The sequence below is a fragment of the Pseudorasbora parva genome, chromosome 13 (genome assembly GCF_024679245.1).
Source record: "Pseudorasbora parva isolate DD20220531a chromosome 13, ASM2467924v1, whole genome shotgun sequence".
NCBI lineage: Eukaryota > Metazoa > Chordata > Actinopteri > Cypriniformes > Gobionidae > Pseudorasbora > Pseudorasbora parva.
Genome location: NC_090184.1, coordinates 21,186,219 through 21,209,227, shown reverse-complemented (window position 1 = coordinate 21,209,227; position 23,009 = coordinate 21,186,219). Strand labels below are relative to the sequence as shown.

At 37.6% G+C, this 23,009-nt stretch overlaps 1 protein-coding gene across 37 annotated transcripts in view; it reads left to right on the top strand.

The window, feature by feature from the left end:
- Positions 1 to 23,009, top strand: part of rimbp2b (RIMS binding protein 2b) — a 200,214-nt gene that overhangs the window by 55,939 nt on the left and 121,266 nt on the right. For 34 of the 37 annotated variants that reach the window (XR_010897542.1, XR_010897541.1, XR_010897540.1 and 31 more), the window contains one exon: positions 20,864 to 20,929. The exons of the other annotated variants lie outside the window; for them this stretch is intronic. Coding sequence is in view for 26 of the 34 variants with exons in the window: in XM_067413427.1 (XP_067269528.1) it covers positions 20,864 to 20,929 (66 nt within the window). In the remaining 8 variants the exon portion in view is untranslated. The remainder of the gene's footprint in view (positions 1 to 20,863; positions 20,930 to 23,009) is intronic. 37 annotated transcript variants of the gene reach the window in all.

Genomic DNA, 23,009 nt, shown 5'->3' with positions numbered 1-23,009 from the left:
TTCAGTCGGTCTGTGTTCTGTCAGGACTCACGAGCCACTTCGCTGAACAACTGAACTGCTGTGTGCAGTGAGCTGCTGAAATAAGCCAGCAAGAGCAGAGCTCAACATTAATATTCATGACTCTTCCAAATAAGGCAAAAACAGAGCATTACATCCTAGGGACAATTTAAAGGGTTGTAAATGGACCTGTAAAACTGTATCTGGACAATTGTTGCCCTTTAAATAAGCCACATACCCTCTATGTAGATATCAGAGAACAATTTAACATTGTTTCAACTCATTCTAGGGCACCTTTAAAGCATCTTAAGTTTGCAAACGGTGCAAAGCATGCTTTCTGTGGTCCTCGAGGCCATCAGCAAAGCAAGAAAAAGGCTTGATTAGGCAGTGAGTGTGAAGCTGTGTGCTTGATTCAGCACCACGGCCAGCTCCTCTAACAAGAGCGAGAGCTGCAGCGAGTGGACTACATTCCCTCAAACTGTGGCTGTCCTGCGCCAAAGAGGCAGTTTGTCAACACTTCATTAAAGTCTCATCAAAGAGCTGACTAGTCATGATGAATAAATTATTTGAATAAATTATTAACTGTTATGTTTTTGCTCAGTGCCTTGGTGGAGAGATGCTACAACAAAACCTCGCTGAATTTGCACAGCGCTTGTGTTTCTGATCATCTTGCTGCAGATGCGGTCTTTTTTCTTCTAACAGCTGACATCTTTGTGGTTCTCATTTTGTCTTTACTTTTGAAGAACATTAGTAAAGTAACTCTTAATGAAGTCTGAGCAGTCATATTATAGAACGATTTGTCTCCATTACTAATACAGTGTCCTAACCAGGCACACATGAGAGGATTCCTAATAGCTTACTATACTGTTAAACACTTAGTTTGATACTTTTTTTTTTTTACCAATCAGCCTGATAGCATGGCATACTGTTAGCCATTTGGCCTGATAACATACCTTTAACCATTTAGACTGATAGATTGGCATACTATTAACCTCTTAGCCCAGGGGTTTTCAAAATTTATGATGGCAAGGACCCCCAAATATGATGAACCTCTGTCTGTCTGTCTGTCTGTCTGTCTGTCTGTCTATCTATCTATCTATATATATATATATATTTTTTTTTTTTTAATGAAAAAAAAAATTTCAACTGTTATATAAATAGTAGGCTAAAATAGCCTAAAACATATTGTTTCCAAACTTATATTGGCTGTATAAACCTGAAGAAGACAATTTTAAGCAACATTCATAATACATGTATGCAGCTTATACTACATTAAGAATACTGTCTTACAACCCCAGTGAGCAAGATAAAGGTGACTATAGTGAGAAAAACTCACTAGAAAGATACAAAGCAAAAATATACAATTCTGGAAAGTATGTATACGGCAAGAAAGGAGATAAATATTTACAAATGAAATGTAGAATTTTCAGTAGACTTTATCCATTTTTGCTTTGCCTTTTCATTCCCTGAAATTTTCTGGGGACCCCTTAGAACCTCCTGGGGGACCCCTGGGGGTCCCCGACCCTTGTCTTAGCCTGATAGCTTAGCATACCATTAATTGCTTAGCTGGAGAGCTTAGCGTACCGTTAACATTCAGTCTGATAGCTTAAAGGCCACTTCATACCAAGGAAGATAACTATCACAATAACAGAGATAGTTCTATAAAGACAATATAGAAGAGCTAAAAGTTCTAAAAAGCATCCTAAATATAAACAAATAACAAAGTCCACACCACAACTATAACGTTAACGGCACCAAAATACGAGCTCAAGCATTAAAAGCAGCAGACAATAAAACTGCAGCACATGCTAATAATAAACAGAAAGATATTGTCCTTGGTGTGAACGAGCCTCAACATACTTAACATATTTGATGGCTTGGCATACTTTAACCAGCTAGCCTTTTGCTAAGCATATTGTTTAATTATTAGCCTGATGGGTTTTCATACTCTGCACAATTTTTCACGTAAACAAGTTATTACACACAATAGCATCTCTATTTCTGTGTGTGTATTTGCATTAAGATGAGCTGTTTGTGGGCATCTCCCAGTGTGCCTGTGCTAAAGGTTAATGTGAACTTGGGTCGGTTAAACCTCCACTGTAACTCAATCAACAGGTATGGGATCAGTACACACTGTTGCGGTATTGAGTTACGGTGACAGCGTTCAAGCCTAATGGCATTCATCCGGACTTCTGGAACCTTCATGAGTGTTCAGATGTGTCTGTCTAGAGAGAAAATAGTTAGTCTAGTCTTGTGGCGCGAGTGCTAGTGTGATGATTGTAGTAGGTGGGGGAAGAACACGATGAGAGAAATTAGCCTCCAGTACTGCTCGGTGTGTGCATGGGAGAAGGTAAGCCGAGGGAGAAGAGAGAGGGTTTTTACTGCACGCAGTTAATGCTGTCACTTGTGGGAAAGTCTGCATGATCATGTAATATACTGCACAAGTCTGTTATGTGCTTAGATTACTTCTAGATTTCATAGGAGACCATTTATGCATTTGGATCCTGTTTATTAATGCATGAGACTGTATGTATGAGATGTATGTATAACCTACAATGTTTGAATATTGAATGTGAACGATATGATCAATAGGTCTGAGACCAGCAGTGAAAATGCTTATTTTTATCATTCATTTCACATTCAATATAAAAAAATGTATTACTTCCCAGGTTTTCAGTGTGATCTCAGACATTTTGACCATAAAAACAACACTTAAAAAAGAGAGACGGAAATAAATACTTACTTTTATCTAAATTACTTATTCAGAAATGCTGCATTTAATTGATCAAAAGTGACAGTTAAAACATTTATAATAACTTTTGACCATTAAAAAAATCCTGAAAGTATTGTATTACAGTTTCCACAAAAAAATTAAAACATGTTTTCAACGTTGATAATAATAATATTAATATAAAAATTCTTGAGCATCAAATCATCATATTAGAATGATTTTTGAAGGATCATGTGATACCAAAGATTGGAGTAATGATGCTGAAAATTCAGCTTTGCCTTCATATAAGATGTTATTTCTACATTTTAATAATAATTCACAATATTACTATTTTAAGTATATTTTGATTAAGTAAATAATGCTCTGGTGAGCATAAAGTCTGTCAAAAACTTTAAATCTTACCCACTCCAAGCGATTGAATGATAGTGTAAATACATACACTCACCTAAAGGATTATTAGGAACACCATACTAATACTGTGTTTGACCCCCTTTCACCTTCAGAACTGCCTTAATTCTATGTGGCATTGATTCAACAAGGTGCAGAAAGCATTCTTTAGAAATGTTGGCCCATATTGATAGGATAGCATCTTGCAGTTGATGGAGATTTGTGGGATGCACATCCAGGGCACGAAGTTCTCGTTCCACCACATCCCAAAGATGCTCTATTGGGTTGAGATCTGGTGACTGTGGGGGCCATTTTAGTACAGTGAACTCATTGTCATGTTCAAAAAAAACAATTTGAAATGATTTGAGCTTTGTGACATGGTGCATTATCCTGCTGGAAGTAGCCATCAGAGGATGCGTACATGGTGGTCATAAAGGAACGGACATGGTCAGAAACAATGCTCAGGTAGGACGTGGCATTTAAACAATGGCCATTTTGGCACTAAGGGACCTAAAGTGTGCCAAGAAAACATCCCCCACACCATTACACCACCACCACCACCAGCCTGCACAGTGGTAACAAGGCATGATGGATCCATGTTCTCATTGTGTTTACGCCAAATTCTGACTCTACCATCTGAATGTCTCAACAGAAGTCGAGACTCATCAGACCAGGCAACATTTTTCTAGTCTTCAACTGTCCAATTTTGGTGAGCTTGTGCAAATTGTAGCCTCTTTTTCCTGTTTGTAGTGGAGATGAGTGGTACCCGTTGGGGTCTTCTGCTGTTGTAGCCCATCTGCCTCAAGGTTGTGAGTGTTGTGGCTTGTACGACTGTACAGAATGTCCTCAATTGTGTGTGACTGTACAAATGCAAATGTGTGTGTGTCCTCATCAAGGTGGTTTAATAAGTGTTACATAAAGACTTTGCTCCCTGCAGTGTGTAAGACAGTATCTCACATTACTGGTGAACTCATATTAGGTAATACAGCAAGCACCTCAGTGGTGTAATAAGATCAGCTCAAGGCTACGGAAAGTCTGATCTCTGATCATCTCTGATGTTCACACCCTCGGCAGGGTCCATTTCTCTTTCTCCTCTCCTTTCCCCCTTAGCTTATCTCTTTTCCTCTGATAATCGCTCTTCTCATTTCACTGCAAGGCTAAAATTCAGCTGAAATCTCTGGACATCAGAGGATGGATGAGATTCCTTATCTCACCCTTACCTTTCTTAAGAGCTCACACCATCAGTTTGTGCCCTGTGGTTTATCGGTTGGAACACATTATTGCTATACTGATTTACATAATTTCATGTTTGTTTGTGTGCCACATGGAGAGACAGTATGCAAATGAATCTAAAATAAATCTAATTAAGGAAAGAAATAAAAAATGGAATACTGCAGTTTTATTTTCCTCAACATTCTTTGACACAACCTTTGGAATTTTAGTGCTGTGTTACCAAGGTAACATTCCAATTCAGAAAAAATTGGCAGTGATTTTTGTGTATGGTGTGAACCCCCCCCCCCCCCCCCCCCACACACACACACACACACACAAACAAACACACACATAGAGTGTACTAGCCTGCATCCTTCAGAGTACTCACTTCAAGTGCTCTGCCCTTTCAGAGTGAGTAGGTTGTTGATGCTCACTTCTGAATGGATCTCGCAGTTTGTTTACTCTCAAAATTACATTGAAGGATCAGCCATATATATAGTTTTTCCTGGGTCAAAAATGGTCTTGAGTGGTGGAGGATGAACACAGTCATCCTCACACACAGTAAAAAGAAGCCTACCCACGTGACCTGTGAGCCTAGTACTGACAATAAATCCAAAGTAAATGCAAATAAACACTTTGTAATATTAACATCCTATTTATTTGTGAAATGGAAAAATAATCACGGTCAGGACTAAAACATAACGTGCACAATGTGCTTAGAACTATTAAAAAATTAAAAACTATTAAAAAAAATGTTGAAAAGTTAGTAGAATGAACAACAAAGTAACACAATACATAGAAAAAAAAGGGCAAGTTTATTATTTTTGCAATTACACTCTAAGACTTAAAAAGGTTAGTTCACCTGAAAATTAAATTTGTCATCAATGACTGACCCTAATGTCGTTCCACACCCGTGAGACCTCTGTTCATCTTCGGAACACAGTTTTAAGATATTTTATATTAAGTCCGAGAGCGTATGCAAGTGTATGCACACTATACTGCCCATGTCCAGAAAGGGAATAAAAACATCCTCAAAGTAGTCCATACGTGACATCGGTTAGTTAAAGGAACTATATGTAAGAAATGTATTTCAATGAATCATAAAATGGCCCTGATATGTCACTAGACATTAAGAAATCATGTTCATTTCAAATACTTATATCACTGACAACAGTTGTCCAGCCAGGATATTGTCATTCAAAAGTTGTTGTTGCAGCTCTCAACTGATGTTGATGTAGTCATGTTATGTTTTGGCCTGAAGCTCCTCCCTCCACCTATCTACCAATCATGAAGTCAGTAGTGTTTCGGCATCCGGGTTGCCAGATCTGCTCTAGTTACCACAGCTGCAGCTACAACTGTCCTGCTGAGTCATACAGCTTATCTGGCAACCTCGAGTCAGGGGGGAGGGGGAAAGGGTATAGTGATTGCAGTACCAGTTTTGGCCACAATCTTACATATACTTCCTTTAATTAGAATCTCTTGAAGCATTGAGAAAACATTTTGGTCCAAATATCACAAAAACTATGACTTCATTCAGCATTGTCTTCTCTTCTGTGTTTGTTTTCAGTCCTCAATTAAAGAATCAAACGGTTATGAATCAGCGTATTGATTCATGATTCGGATCGCCAATGTCACGTGATTTCAGCAGTTTGCCATTTTGACACGCGATCCGAATCATGAATCAATCCGCTGATTCATAACCGTTCAAATCTTTATTTGAGGATTGAACACAAACCCGGAAGAGAAGACTGATGCTGAATAAAGTCGTCGTTTTTGTTGTTTTTGGACCAAAATGTATTTTCCATGCTTCAAGAGATTCTAATTAACTAACTGATGTCACATATGGACTACTTTGATGATGTTTTTATTACCTTTCTGGAGAGGTCATGTACAGTATAGTGTGCATACACTTGCATCCGCTCTCAAACTAAATGAACGGAGGTCTTACGGGTGTGGAAGGCATTAGGGTGCGTCATTAATGACATAAATTTCATTTTCGGGTGAACTAACCCTTTAATGCGTGGGTCATTTGGCATACCGTACAGTAACAGATTGTTTTGTTCCATCCATTGCTATGGTCAATCAACCAGATTAAATCACGCATTTAAATATGGTTGTCAATCCAGAAATGTTGCCATGTGTAGTTATCAGCATAAAAATATATATTGTATGCAGACAGCAAGCAAAGATGCACTCGTGCGAAAACTCCCAGTATAATAAATGAAGCTCTCTACGCTGTGCAAATAAATCTATTATTCACATCATGTTTATACTATGTTGCAATGAAAGGATTTGTGAGCATGCAGAACTCGCGCTAAACAAAAACTCAGCTGTTTTTAGCGATATTAAAGCTGCTGTCCGTAACTTTTTTTGTGTTCAAGATTTACAAAAATTATATAATGAGAATGTACAACATGAATCCATTATCCAAACCGTGTTTTTGTCTTACCCTGAATCATTATGGTACACTTGTAATAAGTATTTATACTGAGACTATTTCAGGCCAGACTGGTAGGTATCGCTGTGGAGGGGCACAGTCCCTGCGTGATCCGCCATAGACATAAACAGAAAGAAGTAGCTCCGGCTGCAATGTTCTTCCGCAAGACGCATGCAGTTCTGTTTATTAACCACTAGAGTGCAAAAAGTTACGGACTGCAGCTTTAAGCGGATTCTGACTAACTTAAACAAATCTGATTGACCATTGCGTTCACATTCTCAACAGATATGTGTGATATTGGTTACAAATAGCAAAAGCATGTTGTAAAAAGAAGCCTTTGACGCTCTTCACAGAGCGCTTACTCAGATGAGTTTTTAAGCAGCCAGTTATTAGCAGGTACCGGTACTTTCACATTACCGGTATTGTCACATTAAATAATCAAATAAATCTTTGCCAGGACAAAGGCTATCAAAATATTTTCATTTCATTTTTTTCATTTGCTTTATTCGCTGAATTTTCTATTGTGATTTTTGTTGTAGTAAAATGGATATTTAGTTAAATGGTGTAGTTTATCTCTGTTTTTGTGTTGAATTAACCTTGATTATAAAAAGAACCAGTATGAAAGGAAAATATGGTCATCAATCAATAATGAAAGTTAAAGTTGCAATGTAACTGATGTAGCGATAGATCTTTTCTTCTATATTGTGAGGTACATTTGACTTTGAAATTAATTATCGAATAAGTATGGTGTGGATGGTTATATTAATCAGTTGTTGTAATGTATTTTAAAAGGTGGGCATTGCTCTCAAAAATGAATGTGAAGAATGCTTACAGTTGGCTTAAAATGATTAAAGAAGTCCAGCATACGTCAATAAAGAAGTTTGCATTGTTCACAATAAGATGAATAAGAGTGACTACATTTACATGGACAACAATACTCTGATATTAACCGTATTAAGACAACACTCTGATTAAGAAGCTACATGTAAACAGCGATTTCTAATTCCCTCATGTGGAATATGCCTATTATAGTCAAACTATCAGAGAGCATTATAGACATGTACACACCTTAATCTAACTGTTAACGTTGTGTAGGAGTCTTCGCCGCATTTTGTGACAGGATACACCAGGCAAGTGCAGAGGAGTGCTTTGGGGGCTCGAGCACCTGTCCTTTTTGAAAATTAATCAAATCATCAATAATATTTTGACCAATAAAACAGAATTTGAATTGTAATTAATATAACAACGTGTACAAAACAATAACAAAGCGCTCAAAAGTCAGAGAATTCCCGTTTTTTTCTATCTGTCAGTCTGAAATGTTGTTGACACGACGTGTTACTATGGGTTCATTCTGACACTCATTCTGCTTATTGTAAAAGTAAAATACAATAAGTTTGTATCTGTAATCCCACATTAATAATTCCTCCTGTGGAGGAATGTTTAAATATAATGATGCATTTTTTAAGTGACTGGACAAACGTGTCATTACAAAAGTTCACAATGCTGCTGCAGGTGAAATATAATGTGGATAGCACTGAATAATATATTTTCGGCAGGTTAAATACTGATAATTGATCACTCATCAAACCTTTATCTAAACCTCTCAACTTAACCATCTGACTCGCACATCCGTCATGTTTGTATTTTTTTTTACACTTTGTATCCATGTTTGTAGTTCTAATCAAATCCACGTCCAATTCGCAATGGGTTGTGGGCAATATAAGCCGTTAAGAGTGTGCGTCGTTCCACACTTCGTATTCTGACCGGAAATAGTAGACCATCCGGGAAGCTTTGGAATACTCTTTTTTCAACATACTACGGTTTGGGACATACTAATTCTATTTTCGAATACTATTTAGTATGGATAGTATGCGAATTGGGACGCAGGGACGGATTTATCCGAGTTCTCATTCGTTCATTTGTTGCCATGCTTTCTGATTAGTTCACACCTGTACCATGTTCTGTTGATTATCTTTCCTTGTCTATTTAATCTCTCACTTTTTCTCTGTACATTGTCTTGTGCATCATCAAATGCATCATTATATCATTCTGCGTCTCACATCGGGTCTTTGTTGGATTCGCTTCACAGCCACTCATGACAAACTTCATATAAGAGATGATTATAGTCTTATATCAATTTTGATCACTGTGCAAGTGCTTTTTCGATGTTGTTGGTAAAGGTTTGTTTCAGTGGCAGCTCACATCCCTCAAGCATAAAACCCTGAAATCACCAAGAAAATGTTTTAACTATACTAAATGATGTCTTAATTAAAATATGAAAATGCAAAAAGATGTTTGTGAGGGTTAGGCTTAGAAATATGGTACACTTGTAATAAGTATTTATACTGAGACTATTTCAGGCCAGACTGGTAGGTATATCGCTGTGGAGGGGCACAGTCCCTGCGTGATCCGCCATAGACATAAACAGAAAGAAGTAGCTCCGGCTGCAATGTTCTTCCGCAAGACGCATGCAGTTCTGTTTATTAACCACTAGAGTGCAAAAAGTTACGGACTGCAGCTTTAAGCAGATTCTGACTAACTTAAACAAATCTGATTGACCATTGCGTTCACATTCTCAACAGATATGTGTGATTTTGGTTACAAATAGCAAAAGCATGTTGTAAAAAGAAGCCTTTGACGCTCTTCACAGAGCGCTTACTCAGATTAGTTTTTAAGCAGCCAGTTATTAGCAGGTACCGGTACTTTCACATTACCGGTATTGTCACATTAAACAATCAAATAAATCTTTGCCAGGACAAAGGCTATCAAAATATTTTCATTTCATTTTTTTCATTTGCTTTATTCGCTGAATTTTCTATTGTGATTTTTGTTGTAGTAAAATGGATATTTAGTTAAATGGTGTAGTTTATCTCTGTTTTTGTGTTGAATTAACCTTGATTATAAAAAGAACCAGTATGAAAGGAAAATATGGTCATCAATCAATAATGAAAGTTAAAGTTGCAATGTAACTGATGTAGCGATAGATCTTTTCTTCTATATTGTGAGGTACATTTGACTTTGAAATTAATTATCGAATAAGTATGGTGTGGATGGTTATATTAATCAGTTGTTGTAATGTATTTTAAAAGGTGGGCATTGCTCTCAAAAATGAATGTGAAGAATGCTTACAGTTGGCTTAAAATGATTAAAGAAGTCCAGCATACGTCAATAAAGAAGTTTGCATTGTTCACAATAAGATGAATAACAGTGGCTACATTTACATGGACAACAATACTCTGATATTAACCGTATTAAGACAACACTCTGATTAAGAAGCTACATGTAAACAGCGATTTCTAATTCCCTCATGTGGAATATGCATATTATAATCAAACTATCAGAGAGCATTATAGACATGTACACACCTTAATCTAACTGTTAACGTTGTGTAGGAGTCTTCGCCGCATTTTGTGACAGGATACACCAGGCAAGTGCAGAGGAGTGCTTTGGGGGCTCGAGCACCTGTCCTTTTTGAAAATTAATAAAATCATCAATAATATTTTGACCAATAAAACAGAATTTGAATTGTAATTAATATAACAACGTGTACAAAACAATAACAAAGCGCTCAAAAGTCAGAGAATTCCCGTTTTTTTCTATCTGTCAGTCTGAAATGTTGTTGACACGACGTGTTACTATGGGTTCATTCTGACACTCATTCTGCTCATTGTAAAAGTAAAATACAATAAGTTTGTATCTGTAATCCCACATTAATAATTCCTCCTGTGGAGGAATGTTTAAATATAATGATGCATTTTTAAAGTGAATGGACAAACATGTCATTACAAAAGTTCACAATGCTGCTTCAGGTGAAATATAATGTGGATAGCACTGAATAACATATTTTCGGCAGGTTAAATACTGATAATTGATCACTCATCAAACCTTTATCTAAACCTCTCAACTTAACCGTCTGACTCGCACATCCGTCATGTTTGTATTTTTTTTTACACTTTGTATCCATGTTTGTAGTTCTAATCAAATCCACGTCCAATTCGCAATGGGTTGTGGGCAATATAAGCCGTTAAGAGTGTGCGTCGATCCACACTTCGTATTCTGACCGGAAATAGTAGACCATCCGGGAAGCTTTGGAATACTCTTTTTTCAACATACTACGGTTTGGGACATACTAATTCTATTTTCGAATACTATTTAGTATGGATAGTATGCGAATTGGGCCGCAGGGACGGATTTATCCGAGTTCTCATTCGTTCATTTGTTGCCATGCTTTCTGATTAGTTCACACCTGTACCATGTTCTGTTGATTATCTTTCCTTGTCTATTTAATCTCTCACTTTTTCTCTGTACATTGTCTTGTGCATCATCAAATGCATCATTATATCATTCTGCGTCTCACATCGGGTCTTTGTTGGATTCGCTTCACAGCCACTCATGACAAACTTCATATAAGAGATGATTATAGTCTTATATCAATTTTGATCACTGTGCAAGTGCTTTTTCGATGTTGTTGGTAAAGGTTTGTTTCAGTGGCAGCTCACATCCCTCAAGCATAAAACCCTGAAATCACCAAGAAAATGTTTTAACTATACTAAATGATGTCTTAATTAAAATATGAAAATGCAAAAAGATGTTTGTGAGGGTTAGGCTTAGAAATATAGATATCTCACTATAAACACAATAGAAGTCAACTGAAAGTCTGTAGTTTAGTGTTCTCCTGCTGCATTGGCTGTATGAGCTGGAGATTTTGGCAAACTTAAGGAATATAGATGATCTTCTGCACCAGTGATGACTCATTCACGCATACACACACACACACACGCGCGCGCGCGCGCACACACGCACACACCCTGCAGATATAAAGAAGGAGAGACCGGGTGGAAGAGAGACAGAGAGGAAGAAATTAAAGTGATGGAGTGAGAAATACAGTGCATGCTTGGTCACAAACTCACACACAACACACACTTGTTAATGCATGCATACACACGTACAGTTACGTTATGATAACTGGAGTCAATTTAGCCTCAGGACATCTCCCATGAGAAAATTCTGGCTGACATTTATATGCATTTTAAGTATGTGACCTATATTTATCTATATTTGTAAGCATGTGTGTATGAGACTTGCTTTGACATTTAATCATGTGGTTTTAAATCCACCATCCTGCGTTCCATTGTGGAATATTAATGCACGTGCATTAGGGTGTACATGTGTAGGGGTCTCTATTTGCATACACAAAAAAACATACAGTTCGTCATGTTGCATTTTGCGCGTTTCATAATTTTCCAACTTCAACAACTTTCACATTTGATCATTTCTCATATGTAACTGAGCCACATCCAAACACTGTAAACTCGACAGGCGTCTGCTCTCCAGGGCCTGGCAGACTGACTGAATGTGAGCATGGAGAGAATGATTGATGTGTGATTTCAAACAAGATCAAGCGTTAGAGAAGGCCGAAGTTTGGTTTGGACACAGTAGGGTGCCTGGAGTCTGCAGCGTTTAGTGTTGCTCTTTGAGTTGTAAACTGTAATTGCTTTTGATAATGTATTACTATTAATTAGCATAGTCTTAGTATTTGAGGTTAGGCAGCTTTAGTCTCCACACTATTGTTATCTAAAAAAAAAATTGAAAGTGAATGGTCATAGTCATAAAGAATTTAGTCAGTTCTTATTCAAATGCCTTAACAATTCATTTAACTGTTTTTTAGTACTTTTCAGGAATAAATACTGTATAGTAAAAAAAAAAAGAAAAAAAAAGAAAGAAAAAAAAATAGAAAACTAACTAAATAAAACAATAGTTGCAAAAGTTGAAAGCTGAGTTTGCTGTGTGGGTTTGGTTCATTGAAAATTACAAACATGTTTGGTTGGCTGGTTGTGCTGTATTCATTGAAAATAACAATCATTCGTTCAGGAATCAGACTACTGTGGTTGGGCTGTATGTAGAACTGCACGGTTATTCATTAAAAGATTGCGATCTTGATCGATTCAGATATATACAATTATCACAGAAGTACTGAGATAAAAGTTTGCAGTTGGGATAAACACTAATGTCTACGGTAGCAATCAAAATAGAGCAAATCACCTTTTGAAAATAACTTCAAATAGCGATTGCATTGATAACATCGTTACACCAGTAGGTGGCGACAAGTTACTGTTAAAAATGTATTTGCCATTGAATCATTTGGTCAAGAGAATCATTCAAAAAGGCTGATTCATTCTAAATGAGAATATTTAAAGAGAAATGTCGGAGGAGCTTGATTTGTTGCCCAGCCCTGTTTGTTTGAACTGCGAGAGGCGTCAAGCTTACGTTACTCCTACAATCGCATCAGTTAATCTTTTGTGTAAGTCAACTTGCATAAGCCGTCTACCGGTAGCTAGTTATTTTAGTTTTTAAAGTTTTAAATATGGATGTTTTTCTTACACAAACACATTGCTTATTATGCTCTATGGATATATATATATATATATATATATATATATATATATATATATATATATATATATATATATATATATATATATATATATATATATATACTCCAATTGTATTAATCTGAAGGAAGAACGTCATATACACCTAGGATGGCTTTTGATCATCTTGATCATTTTTGGGTAAACTATCCCTTTAAGAATATCATATATTATTTATCATAGTATTTCATTAGGGTCTTCCATTTGCATCAGTGGCAGAAATCACATGAGACAATCATTAATAGAATCGAAAGACAAACAGTTCCAGCTTTTTTTTAAATTATTTGTCAAGTAAATTTGAGAAACAATAATGATCATTCGATAAACCAACTTAAAAGTCCATTAAGTTCTGAAAGAGCATTCTCTGAGCAATAAAATGTTCCTGTTGGCTCTCAACCCTTCAGCCCCTCCCAACTTACAGTAGACCGCCTCATCTCTTCCTCTCTAAGATTCTTCTATTCTTAGCCCGGTAAGTCAAAACAAGCGTGTTCCTTTAGCTGGATGTGATCGCTCAAATAACTCCCTCTTTCCCAGAAGGCTAGAATGGTCTCTCTGACTAACCGACGCTCACTGGCCAGAATTGCATTGTGGGAACAGAGCTCAGTTTCTTTCCATCTCTTTCATACAGTGTAAATCATCATCAAGTGATTAGCCAACAAAGCTGCCACATGATATTTTAGCGCCTCCTAAACGTATTAAGACCAGCGTGCACTCCCTCAGTGACAGCTCTATGATTAATGAACAGCAGCTCTGACAGTGAGTAAGAGCATAACCTGCTTGCATTATATGAAGGGACTCCGGGTCGCCTCTATAGACTTCTCAAATCGCTCAGAAAGACTTGGCTCGTGGACTGACGATGTGATCAGTGAAGTCTGTCTGAAGCCTTCTGCATCTTTCTGAAGATGCCCACTCTCTGATGTGTGGTATGTAATACTGCCACAAGACTTCTTCTGAGACGACTCTAATCATACGTTTTCTTATTCAAGTTTTTTTAGAATTATTTGTTAATATCTTCTTCTTCTTTCAGCTGTTCCCTTCAGGGGTTGCCACAGCGAATCATCTGCCTCCATCTAGTCCTATCCTCTGTATCCTCTTCTCTCAGACTGACTACCTTCATGTCCTCCTTCACTACATCCATAAACCTCCTCTTTGGTCTTCCTCTTGACCTCCTGTCTGGAGGCACTAACCTCAGCATCCTTTTACCAATATATTCATTCTCCCTCCTCTGAACATGTCCAAACCATCTCAACCTGGCCTCTCTAACTTTGTCTCCAAAACATCTCACATGTGCTGTCCCTCTGATGTACTCATTCCTGATCATATCCATCCTCATTACTCCCAAAGAGAACCTCAACAACTTCAGCTCTGCTACCTCTAGCTCTTCCTCCTGTCTTTTCCTCAGTTCAACTGTCTCCAAACCATACAACATCGCTGGTCTCACTACTGTCCTGTACACCTTTCCTTTCATTCTCGCTGGTACTCTTTTATAACACAACAGACCTGACACTTTTCTTTGCGTTTTTCTTTATGACACATTTTTAGGTGTTTATTGATGCATTATACATAGGCCTATGTGAGCCGTGCTGGTAAATTGAGCGGCGGTGAGCACATTTTCATAAATGAGTTGTTATTTTCACATCCTCTTGTTACAAACCTTGCAAATGATGTGCGATTTGTTGGACGACCGAGCTACACCTGTTTGAAGTCGATGGAGTCAGCGAATAAAGTCAGTTTTGAGAAAAATCAAGTTAGTTTTCTGAATGTTCCAAAAATATCACCAAATCACAGAACTTTTATTTTGGCGGAAACACGCAGGAAGATCTTAATGCTTCTTTTTGTTGACAGCATCAGATTTATAAATGATTCTCATTATGAATTTGGGAAGATTTTTGCACTAAACCAAATCACATTGTCAAATCCATCCATTCGTGAAAGTTACCGGGCAACTGACGAGTATAGTTTCAGTGCTGATTTTTCTCGCACTCTGATCCCTAGCTAACAAACGAATAGTGTCCAGCTGATGACGGCGCGAGCAGCTTATCAGAATCAATTTGTGCATAAATTAGAAAACATTGTGCAGTTTATTTAGTAATTGTTTAAGGTCATTCCGCAATTTCAACCGTCATCATCATAAATTAAAGGGATAGTTCACTTTGAAATTAAATTTTGATATGTTTTAGCTTACCTCATGGGCATCTGAGATGTAGGAGTATTTGTTTCCCCAGTAGTTTCAATTTTGATCATTTTAGGTCAAACCGTTCTTGTCTGTGTCTCACATAATGCAGGTCTATGGTCACCACCTCAAAGAGCATACACAGAGAAGTCCAAATTAAACAATCCCCCATTGTAAGTACACACTGATGGCCTAAGACACGAAACGAGCGGTTTGTGTGAGAAAACGAACAGTATTTATATCGTTTTTACCTCTTGTACACCACTACGTCCGACTGATCCGAGGGCACGTGTGCGTGTTTGTGGTGTACAAGAGGTAAAAACGATATGATACAAAACGATACGAAATGATAAATACTGTTCATTTTCTCACACAAACTCGCTCGTTTCGTGTCTTAGGCCATCAGTGTGTACTTACGATGGGGGATTGTTTAATTTGATCTTCTCTGTGTATGCTCTTTGAGGTGGTGACCATAGACCTGCATTATGTGAGACACAGACAAGAACGGTTTGACCTAAAATGATCAAAATTGAAACTACTGGGGAAACAAATACTCCTACATCTCAGATGCCCATGAGGTAAGCTAAAACATATCAAAATTTCATTTCAAAGTGAACTATTCCTTTAATATGACGCAACAAGTCGTTTCATGTGCTCTTGGGGGCCCCCTGGTGGCCAAAGGGGCCCTAAGCAGCTGCTTATTTCTCTTATGCCTTGGGTCGCCTCTGTGTATGGATCTAGGCTGGGGTGTGCAGGTTGAAACCTGCTCTTTTAGTATTTTGAATAAATCTAACAGAAAGACAATGGGGAGATTGGTCATTAAAATGAGCATATGCCCTTCCTTCTGTTGGCCTGTAGCATAAACGGAGGCAGTTGTGCTGTGAAATACACTGTCAGTCACAGCCACACTCAGATCCCCTTAACTGAATGAAACATCTCTATAATGTATTCATAATGGCCTAGATCTCCTCTACATTATAATGGGATCAAACTACGTGATCAGATTCACAATCTGTATAAAAGGTCTAGTATGCCATTGGTATTGTTTTTGTGTGCGTTTTTGTGGTTTAGCAGAGATTTATCGATCAGATAGCTAACCATTTGTAAGATATGTAAATGGATATGCATACTTTAAAAGATCATTAAAAGTGATCAAATGAAGTGACTAGGCCTTTACTTTCAGCAGAAGTTCAAAGTGTTTTTGCGACTGTGTGTGTGTGTGTGTGTGTGTGTCAGAGCTTGCATGCTTAGCATTCAGTTTGAGGTTTAAAAAGTGTTTGATCATTCAAGTGCTCGGAAGAAGATATTTCTTGCTTTTTTTCTTCACTCATTCTCCACCCTCACCTCAGAGACGAATGGTTGCTTTCTCTACTTGACTGACTGCTGACTTACTAGTTCAGGCATCTGTAGAAGAGAGGCAGTGCAGTCAGTCAGTGTGTGTGGGCTTCTGTCTGTGGAAATCTGCTGACAAACAAACTCTCTCTATCTCCCTTGTGGTGGGGAATTTCCATTCATTCATTCCCTGCTCCTGCTCCTGCTCAGAACTTAGAGATACTTTCTTTCTTTAATAGTTTGAATAGTGTGTGTGTGCGTGCGTGTGTGTTGTGTTTGTGTTTTGTGTATGTGTGTGTATATATATATATATATATATATATATATATATATGTATATATATATATATATATATATATATATATATATATATATATATATATATATATATATATATATATATATATATATATATATATATATATATATATATATACAGTCTTGTTCAAAATAATAGCAGTACAATGTGACTAACCAGAATAATCAAGGTTTTTAGTATATTTTTTATTGCTACGTGGCAAACAAGTTACCAGTAGGTTCAGTAGATTGTCAGAAAACAAACAAGACCCAGCATTCATGATATGCACGCTCTTAAGGCTGTGCAATTGGGCAATTAGTTGAAAGGGGTGTGTTCAAAAAAATAGCAGTGTCTACCTTTGACTGTACAAACTCAAAACTATTTTGTACAAACATTTTTTTTTTCTGGGATTTAGCAATCCTGTGAATCACTAAACTAATATTTAGTTGTATGACCACAGTTTTTTAAAACTACTTGACATCTGTGTGGCATGGAGTCAACCAACTTGTGGCACCTCTCAGCTGTTATTCCACTCCATGATTCTTTAACAACATTCCACAATTCATTCACATTTCTTGGTTTTGCTTCAGAAACAGCATTTTTGATATCACCCCACAAGTTCTCAATTGGATTAAGGTCTGGAGATTGGGCTGGCCACTCCATAACATTAATTTTGTTGGTTTGGAACCAAGACTTTGCCCCTTTACTAGTGTGTTTTGGGTCATTGTCTTGTTGAAACAACCATTTCAAGGGCATGTCCTCTTCAGCATAGGGCAACATGACCTCTTCAAGTATTTTAACATATGCAAACTGATCCATGATCCCCGGTATGCGATAAATAGGCCCAACACCATAGTAGGAGAAACATGCCCATATCATGATGCTTGCACCTCCATGCTTCACTGTCTTCACTGTGTACTGTGGCTTGAATTCAGAGTTTGGGGGTCGTCTCACAAACTGCCTGTGGCCCTTGGACCCAAAAAGAACAATTTTACTCTCATCAGTCCACAAAATGTTCCTCCATTTCTCTTTAGGCCAGTTGATGTGTTCTTTGGCAAATTGTAACCTCTTCTGCACATGCCTTTTTTTTTAACAGAGGGATTTTGCAGGGGATTCTTGAAAATAGATTAGCTTCACACAGACTTCTTCTAACTGTCACAGTACTTACAGGTAACTCCAGACTGTCTTTGATCATCCTGGAGGTGATCATTGGCTGAGCCTTTGCCATTCTGGTTATTCTTCTATCCATTTTGATGGTTGTCTTCTGTTTTCTTCCACGTCTCTCTGGTTTTGCTCTCCATTTTAAGGCATTGGAGATCATTTTAGCTGAACAGCCTAATCAACTTTTTAATCAAAGTACGCTGTTCTTCTGAACAATGTCTTGAACGACCCATTTTCCTCAGCTTTCAAATGCATGTTCAACAAGTGTTGGCTTCATCCTTAACTAGGGGCCACCTGATTCACACCTGTTTCTTCACAAAATTGATGACCTCAGTGATTGAATGCCACACTGCTATTTTTTTGAACACACCCCTTTCAACTAATTCAACTAATTGCCCAATTGCACAGCCTTAAGAGCGTGCATATCATGAATGCTGGGTCTCATTTGTTTTCTGAGAATCTACTGAACCTACTGGTAACTTGTTTGCCACGTAGCAATAAAAAATATACTAAAAACCTTGATTATTCTGGTTAGTCACATTGTACTGCTATTATTTTGAACAAGACTGTATATATATATACACACACATTACACACACCACACATATACACACGTACACATAAACAAAGCCAGCAGTTGATGGTGATATCTTTATAAAATTTGCTCTTGGATTTCCTTCAGAAAATGCAGAATTTCACCAATCACTAAAGTACACCAATGCAATCTGTTGGATCAGAATGATTGGCTCCTTTGGTAAATATATACAAAGAAGGTGTTGAAATCAAAAATTCACAAAAATCGAACCCTTCTTTGAAGTAAATCAATTGAAAATGGGGGGAAATCTTATTATGAAATAAGTGTTTTTCTCCATGTTTTTCTGTTTTGACTCCATTTTTCTTTGATTAAAGGTTATATTTTTGTAAATAATAATTTTAATGGAAGGTCAAAAGAATAATAAATGCAGTTTTATACATCCTTTTATAACATCTTATTTGCTCATATTTATTAAAGGGTTCCAATAATTTGGATCTTGCATTTCTCAAAAGCATCATGAGCTAAATTGATCGTAAAGAGCATTGGTGCATAGGAGGCTGACACAGGCTAGAGCAAAATTGTTGCATAAAGTCATTATTTTTGTTTGTTGTTGCTCACAAATAGTATTCTAGTCACTTCATAAAATTAATGTTGAACCACTGGAGTCACATGGACTATTTTAACAATGTCTTTGCTACCTTTCTAGACCTTTAAAGTGTTAATTAAATTGCTTTCTATGGTGAGGTCAGAGAGCTCTCGGATTTCATCAAAAATGTATTCATTTGTGTTCTGAAGATGAATGAAGGTCTTACGGGTATGGAAAGTCATGTTGGTGAGTAATTAATGACAATTTTCATTTTTGGGTGAACTAACCCTTTAAGCTTACATTTTGTGAAATGCAGCCTGAGATGGTAAATACTGCTATTTGAAGAACCTCCATTGAAGTGACTCCATTTTCGCATTTCTAGGATTTTGTTTGTTCTCCCAATAAAGGACTCAATAAGAAGTCTCAATAGAACCCATCCTTAGACAGGGCAGATTATCCCATGTGACACTTTTGGTCTCGTTGCAGTTCAACAGTACATAGAAAGCACACATGTGATTGCTATGTAATGTTGAGGAGCTGATGTAATTCCTCCACTGTCATCATGACTGCCTGTCCAATCAGCATCAGCACTGATGCTGATAGCTGCTATTTCAGACTGAAGCTATATTTAGTTCTTGGTGGCAAACGCTGGGCATGTTCAGCTGCCAGGATATAGACAGTGTGCACAAGACTGCCTTTCATCCTTCTGCAGTCTGTTTGCTGTCATGACATATTTTATTTCATAATTCATTAGGCAAAATGTTATTATCTTCGAAAACAGCGTACTCTGTGTTTGTTTGGCTTCGTCATAGCTCAAAGACATGAAGGAAGTCAAAATGTGATTGTCTGAGTGCTCTGTCTGGAATTGAGGACTCAAAGTGCAGAAGAGGGAAAGGTCACATTTGTCTGTCATCATTTTTTTCTCTCTTCCTTTCTTCCCCCGATCCTACTTATTTTTTCTCTGTCCTTTACGTCTTCTTTCTTTCATTCGTTCTTTTTGAAGATAAACATTTCGAGTGGTCGATTTCAAAGTCGGATCAAGTCATGGTCTGAAGTGAGATGTCAGATCTGTGACGGGTCATCTGATGTGTTTACTTTGTTTGTTGTTTTCTTGTTTATGAATTCTCTGGAGCAGACAACGAATGCTCTGACATTCCTGTCTCATCCTCAGATAAGGACCAGTGAGCATGTCAACAGTAACCAAGCCGAGAGCGCGCGCGCGCGCGTGCGTGTGTGTGTGTGTGTGTGTGTGTGTGTGTGTGTGTGTGTGTGTGTGTGTGTGTGTACGTGTGTGTTACAGATGCAGAGAAAGCTTTGTAATTTGTTTTTCCAAAAAAACTTTTTACAGGGTACTTTTTACAAAGATCTCTATAAAATGTTATTTTTTTCTCTGTCATTCATTTAAAACTAGTTTTTGGAATACGGATGTAAACAATAAAATTTCATAATACATTTTAAAGGTAATAATTGTCTTTCAAAACGGATTTTCTTTCTTTTTTTCATACAACTTAAGTGGGGTTCAATTTTGTGTTCAACAAAACAGTTGAAACCTTCTTCATAATGTCTTCTTTTGGGTTCCACAGAAGAAAGAAAGTCAGACATGTTTGGAACAACATGAGGGTGAGAACCGTGCCACTCAGAAGTTTGGGGTCAGTACGATTTTTTTTAATGTTTCAAAATCTCTGATTCACACCAAGGCTGGTCTTTACTCTAGTCTTCAGTGTCACATGATCCTTCAGAAATTATTCTAATATACTGATTTGTTGCTCAAGAAACATTTCTTCTTATTATCAATAGGGTTGGTTATCGTTTGAATTTCAGCGATTCAGATTCTGCTTATTGATTTTGATTCTTATAGATTGCCACTTTAGAAGTCAAACATTTAGATATCAAGTAAGGGATAATCCACGGCTAGCTGTGCATTAAAGGATTTTAATGCACGGCGTGGAGGCAAAGAACCGCCTGACGAGAAGTGGAGGTGCATTAAAATCCTTGAATGTAAAATCTAGCTGTAGATTATCCTGCTTATACCAAAGTAATTTGCATTGAGCACTTAAAGCTGTTATTGATGTTTGCAGTGCAATATTTGATCGGAAAGGTATAATTGACAGTTATTTTCGTCAGGTAAGATCTAGCATTCTGCCCGCGTTGAATCAGACACAGAGATAAAGTAGTGCGGCAAGATTACATTTATTTGAATGAATGAATTTTAGCATTTATGAGAGAGAGAGAGAAAGAGAGAGAGAGAGAGAGAGAGAGAGAGAGAGAGCGATTGTCTGTTCGTCTGCGTCTGTTCAGCGCCTCTCCTCTTCATTAACAACAAAGCTAATTACTTCAAAAAAAGCAATGTAACCCCCTCGTTGTCACATGCATGTCCTGTCTTGTGTGCACATGTGGGCTTTGTCAGTATGGCCATTGTGTTTCTGTCATTGTTTTTTAGCAAACTCCATGCAGGCGTTCATGCATCTTACACTGAGTAAAGGCTTCCGTTGGGCCACTCTGCCATATAGCCCCGACTGGTGGAGGGCTGCAGTGATGTTTGACTTTGTACAACTTTCTCCCATCTCCCAACTGCATGACTCCACAGCCACAGTGATCTTTGGGTTCTTCTTTACCTCTCTCACCAGTGCTCTTCTCCCCCGATAGCTAGGTTTGCCCCGACGGCCAGCTCTAGGAAGGGTTCTGGTCATCCCAAACGTCTTCCATTTAAGGATTATGGCGGCCAATGTAGTCTTAGGAACCTTAAATGCAGCAGAATTTTTTTGTAACCATGGCCAGATCTGTGCCTTGCCACAATTCTGTCTCGGAGCTCTTGAGGCAGTTCCTTGAACCTCATGATTCTCATTTGCTCTGACATGCATGGTGAGCTGTAAGGTCTTATATAGACCGGTGTGTGTCTTTCCAAATCAAGTCCAGTCAGTATAATCAAACACAGCTGGACTAAAAGGAAGGGTGTAGAACCATCTGAAGGATGATCAGAAGAAATGGACACCTCTGTTGAGCTAAAAATATGAGTGTCACAGCAAAGGGTCTGAAGGATCTGAATACTGAATAGGACCATGTGATATTTCAGTTTTTCTTATTTAATAAATCTGCAAAAATGTCAATAATTCTGTGTTTTTCTGTCAAATATGGGGTGCTGTGTGTACATTAATGAGAAATAAATGAACTTAAATTATTTTAGCAAATGGCTGCAATATAACAAAGAGTTATCTGGGATATTCGTCTGGCCTGGTGACTTGTTTTTATGTTCTTTTCATATAAATTTACAATAAATGACAATACTGATCTTTTGCTTTTAATTTGAAGTTTGCAATTTGGGATGCAGCCTTAATTTTTTTTTTTGTATTTAATATTACCAACCACAGATTGATGATAAATATTCGTTTAAGGAGACAAATATTTGCAGTGGAGAAGGACATATGTGTGTGCAGTGAAGGAGAGGCTGTTTTGAACTGTACAGCGCCTACAGTCCAATCTGTGTGCAGAGCAGAAAATAAAGCAATTTGTTATCCACCGAGTCTCTGCAGGCGTGCCTCCTCAGCACTTTTCTTACTCTCTCTATGCCAGAGAGAGAGAGAGAGAGAGAGAGAGAGAGAGAGAGAGAGAGAGAGAGTAAGAGAGAGAGAGAGAGAGAGAGGAGAGAGAGAGAGAGAGAGAGAGAGAGAGAGAGAGAGAGAGAGAGAGAGAGAGAGAGAGAGAGAGAGAGAGAGAGAGAGAGAGACTGGT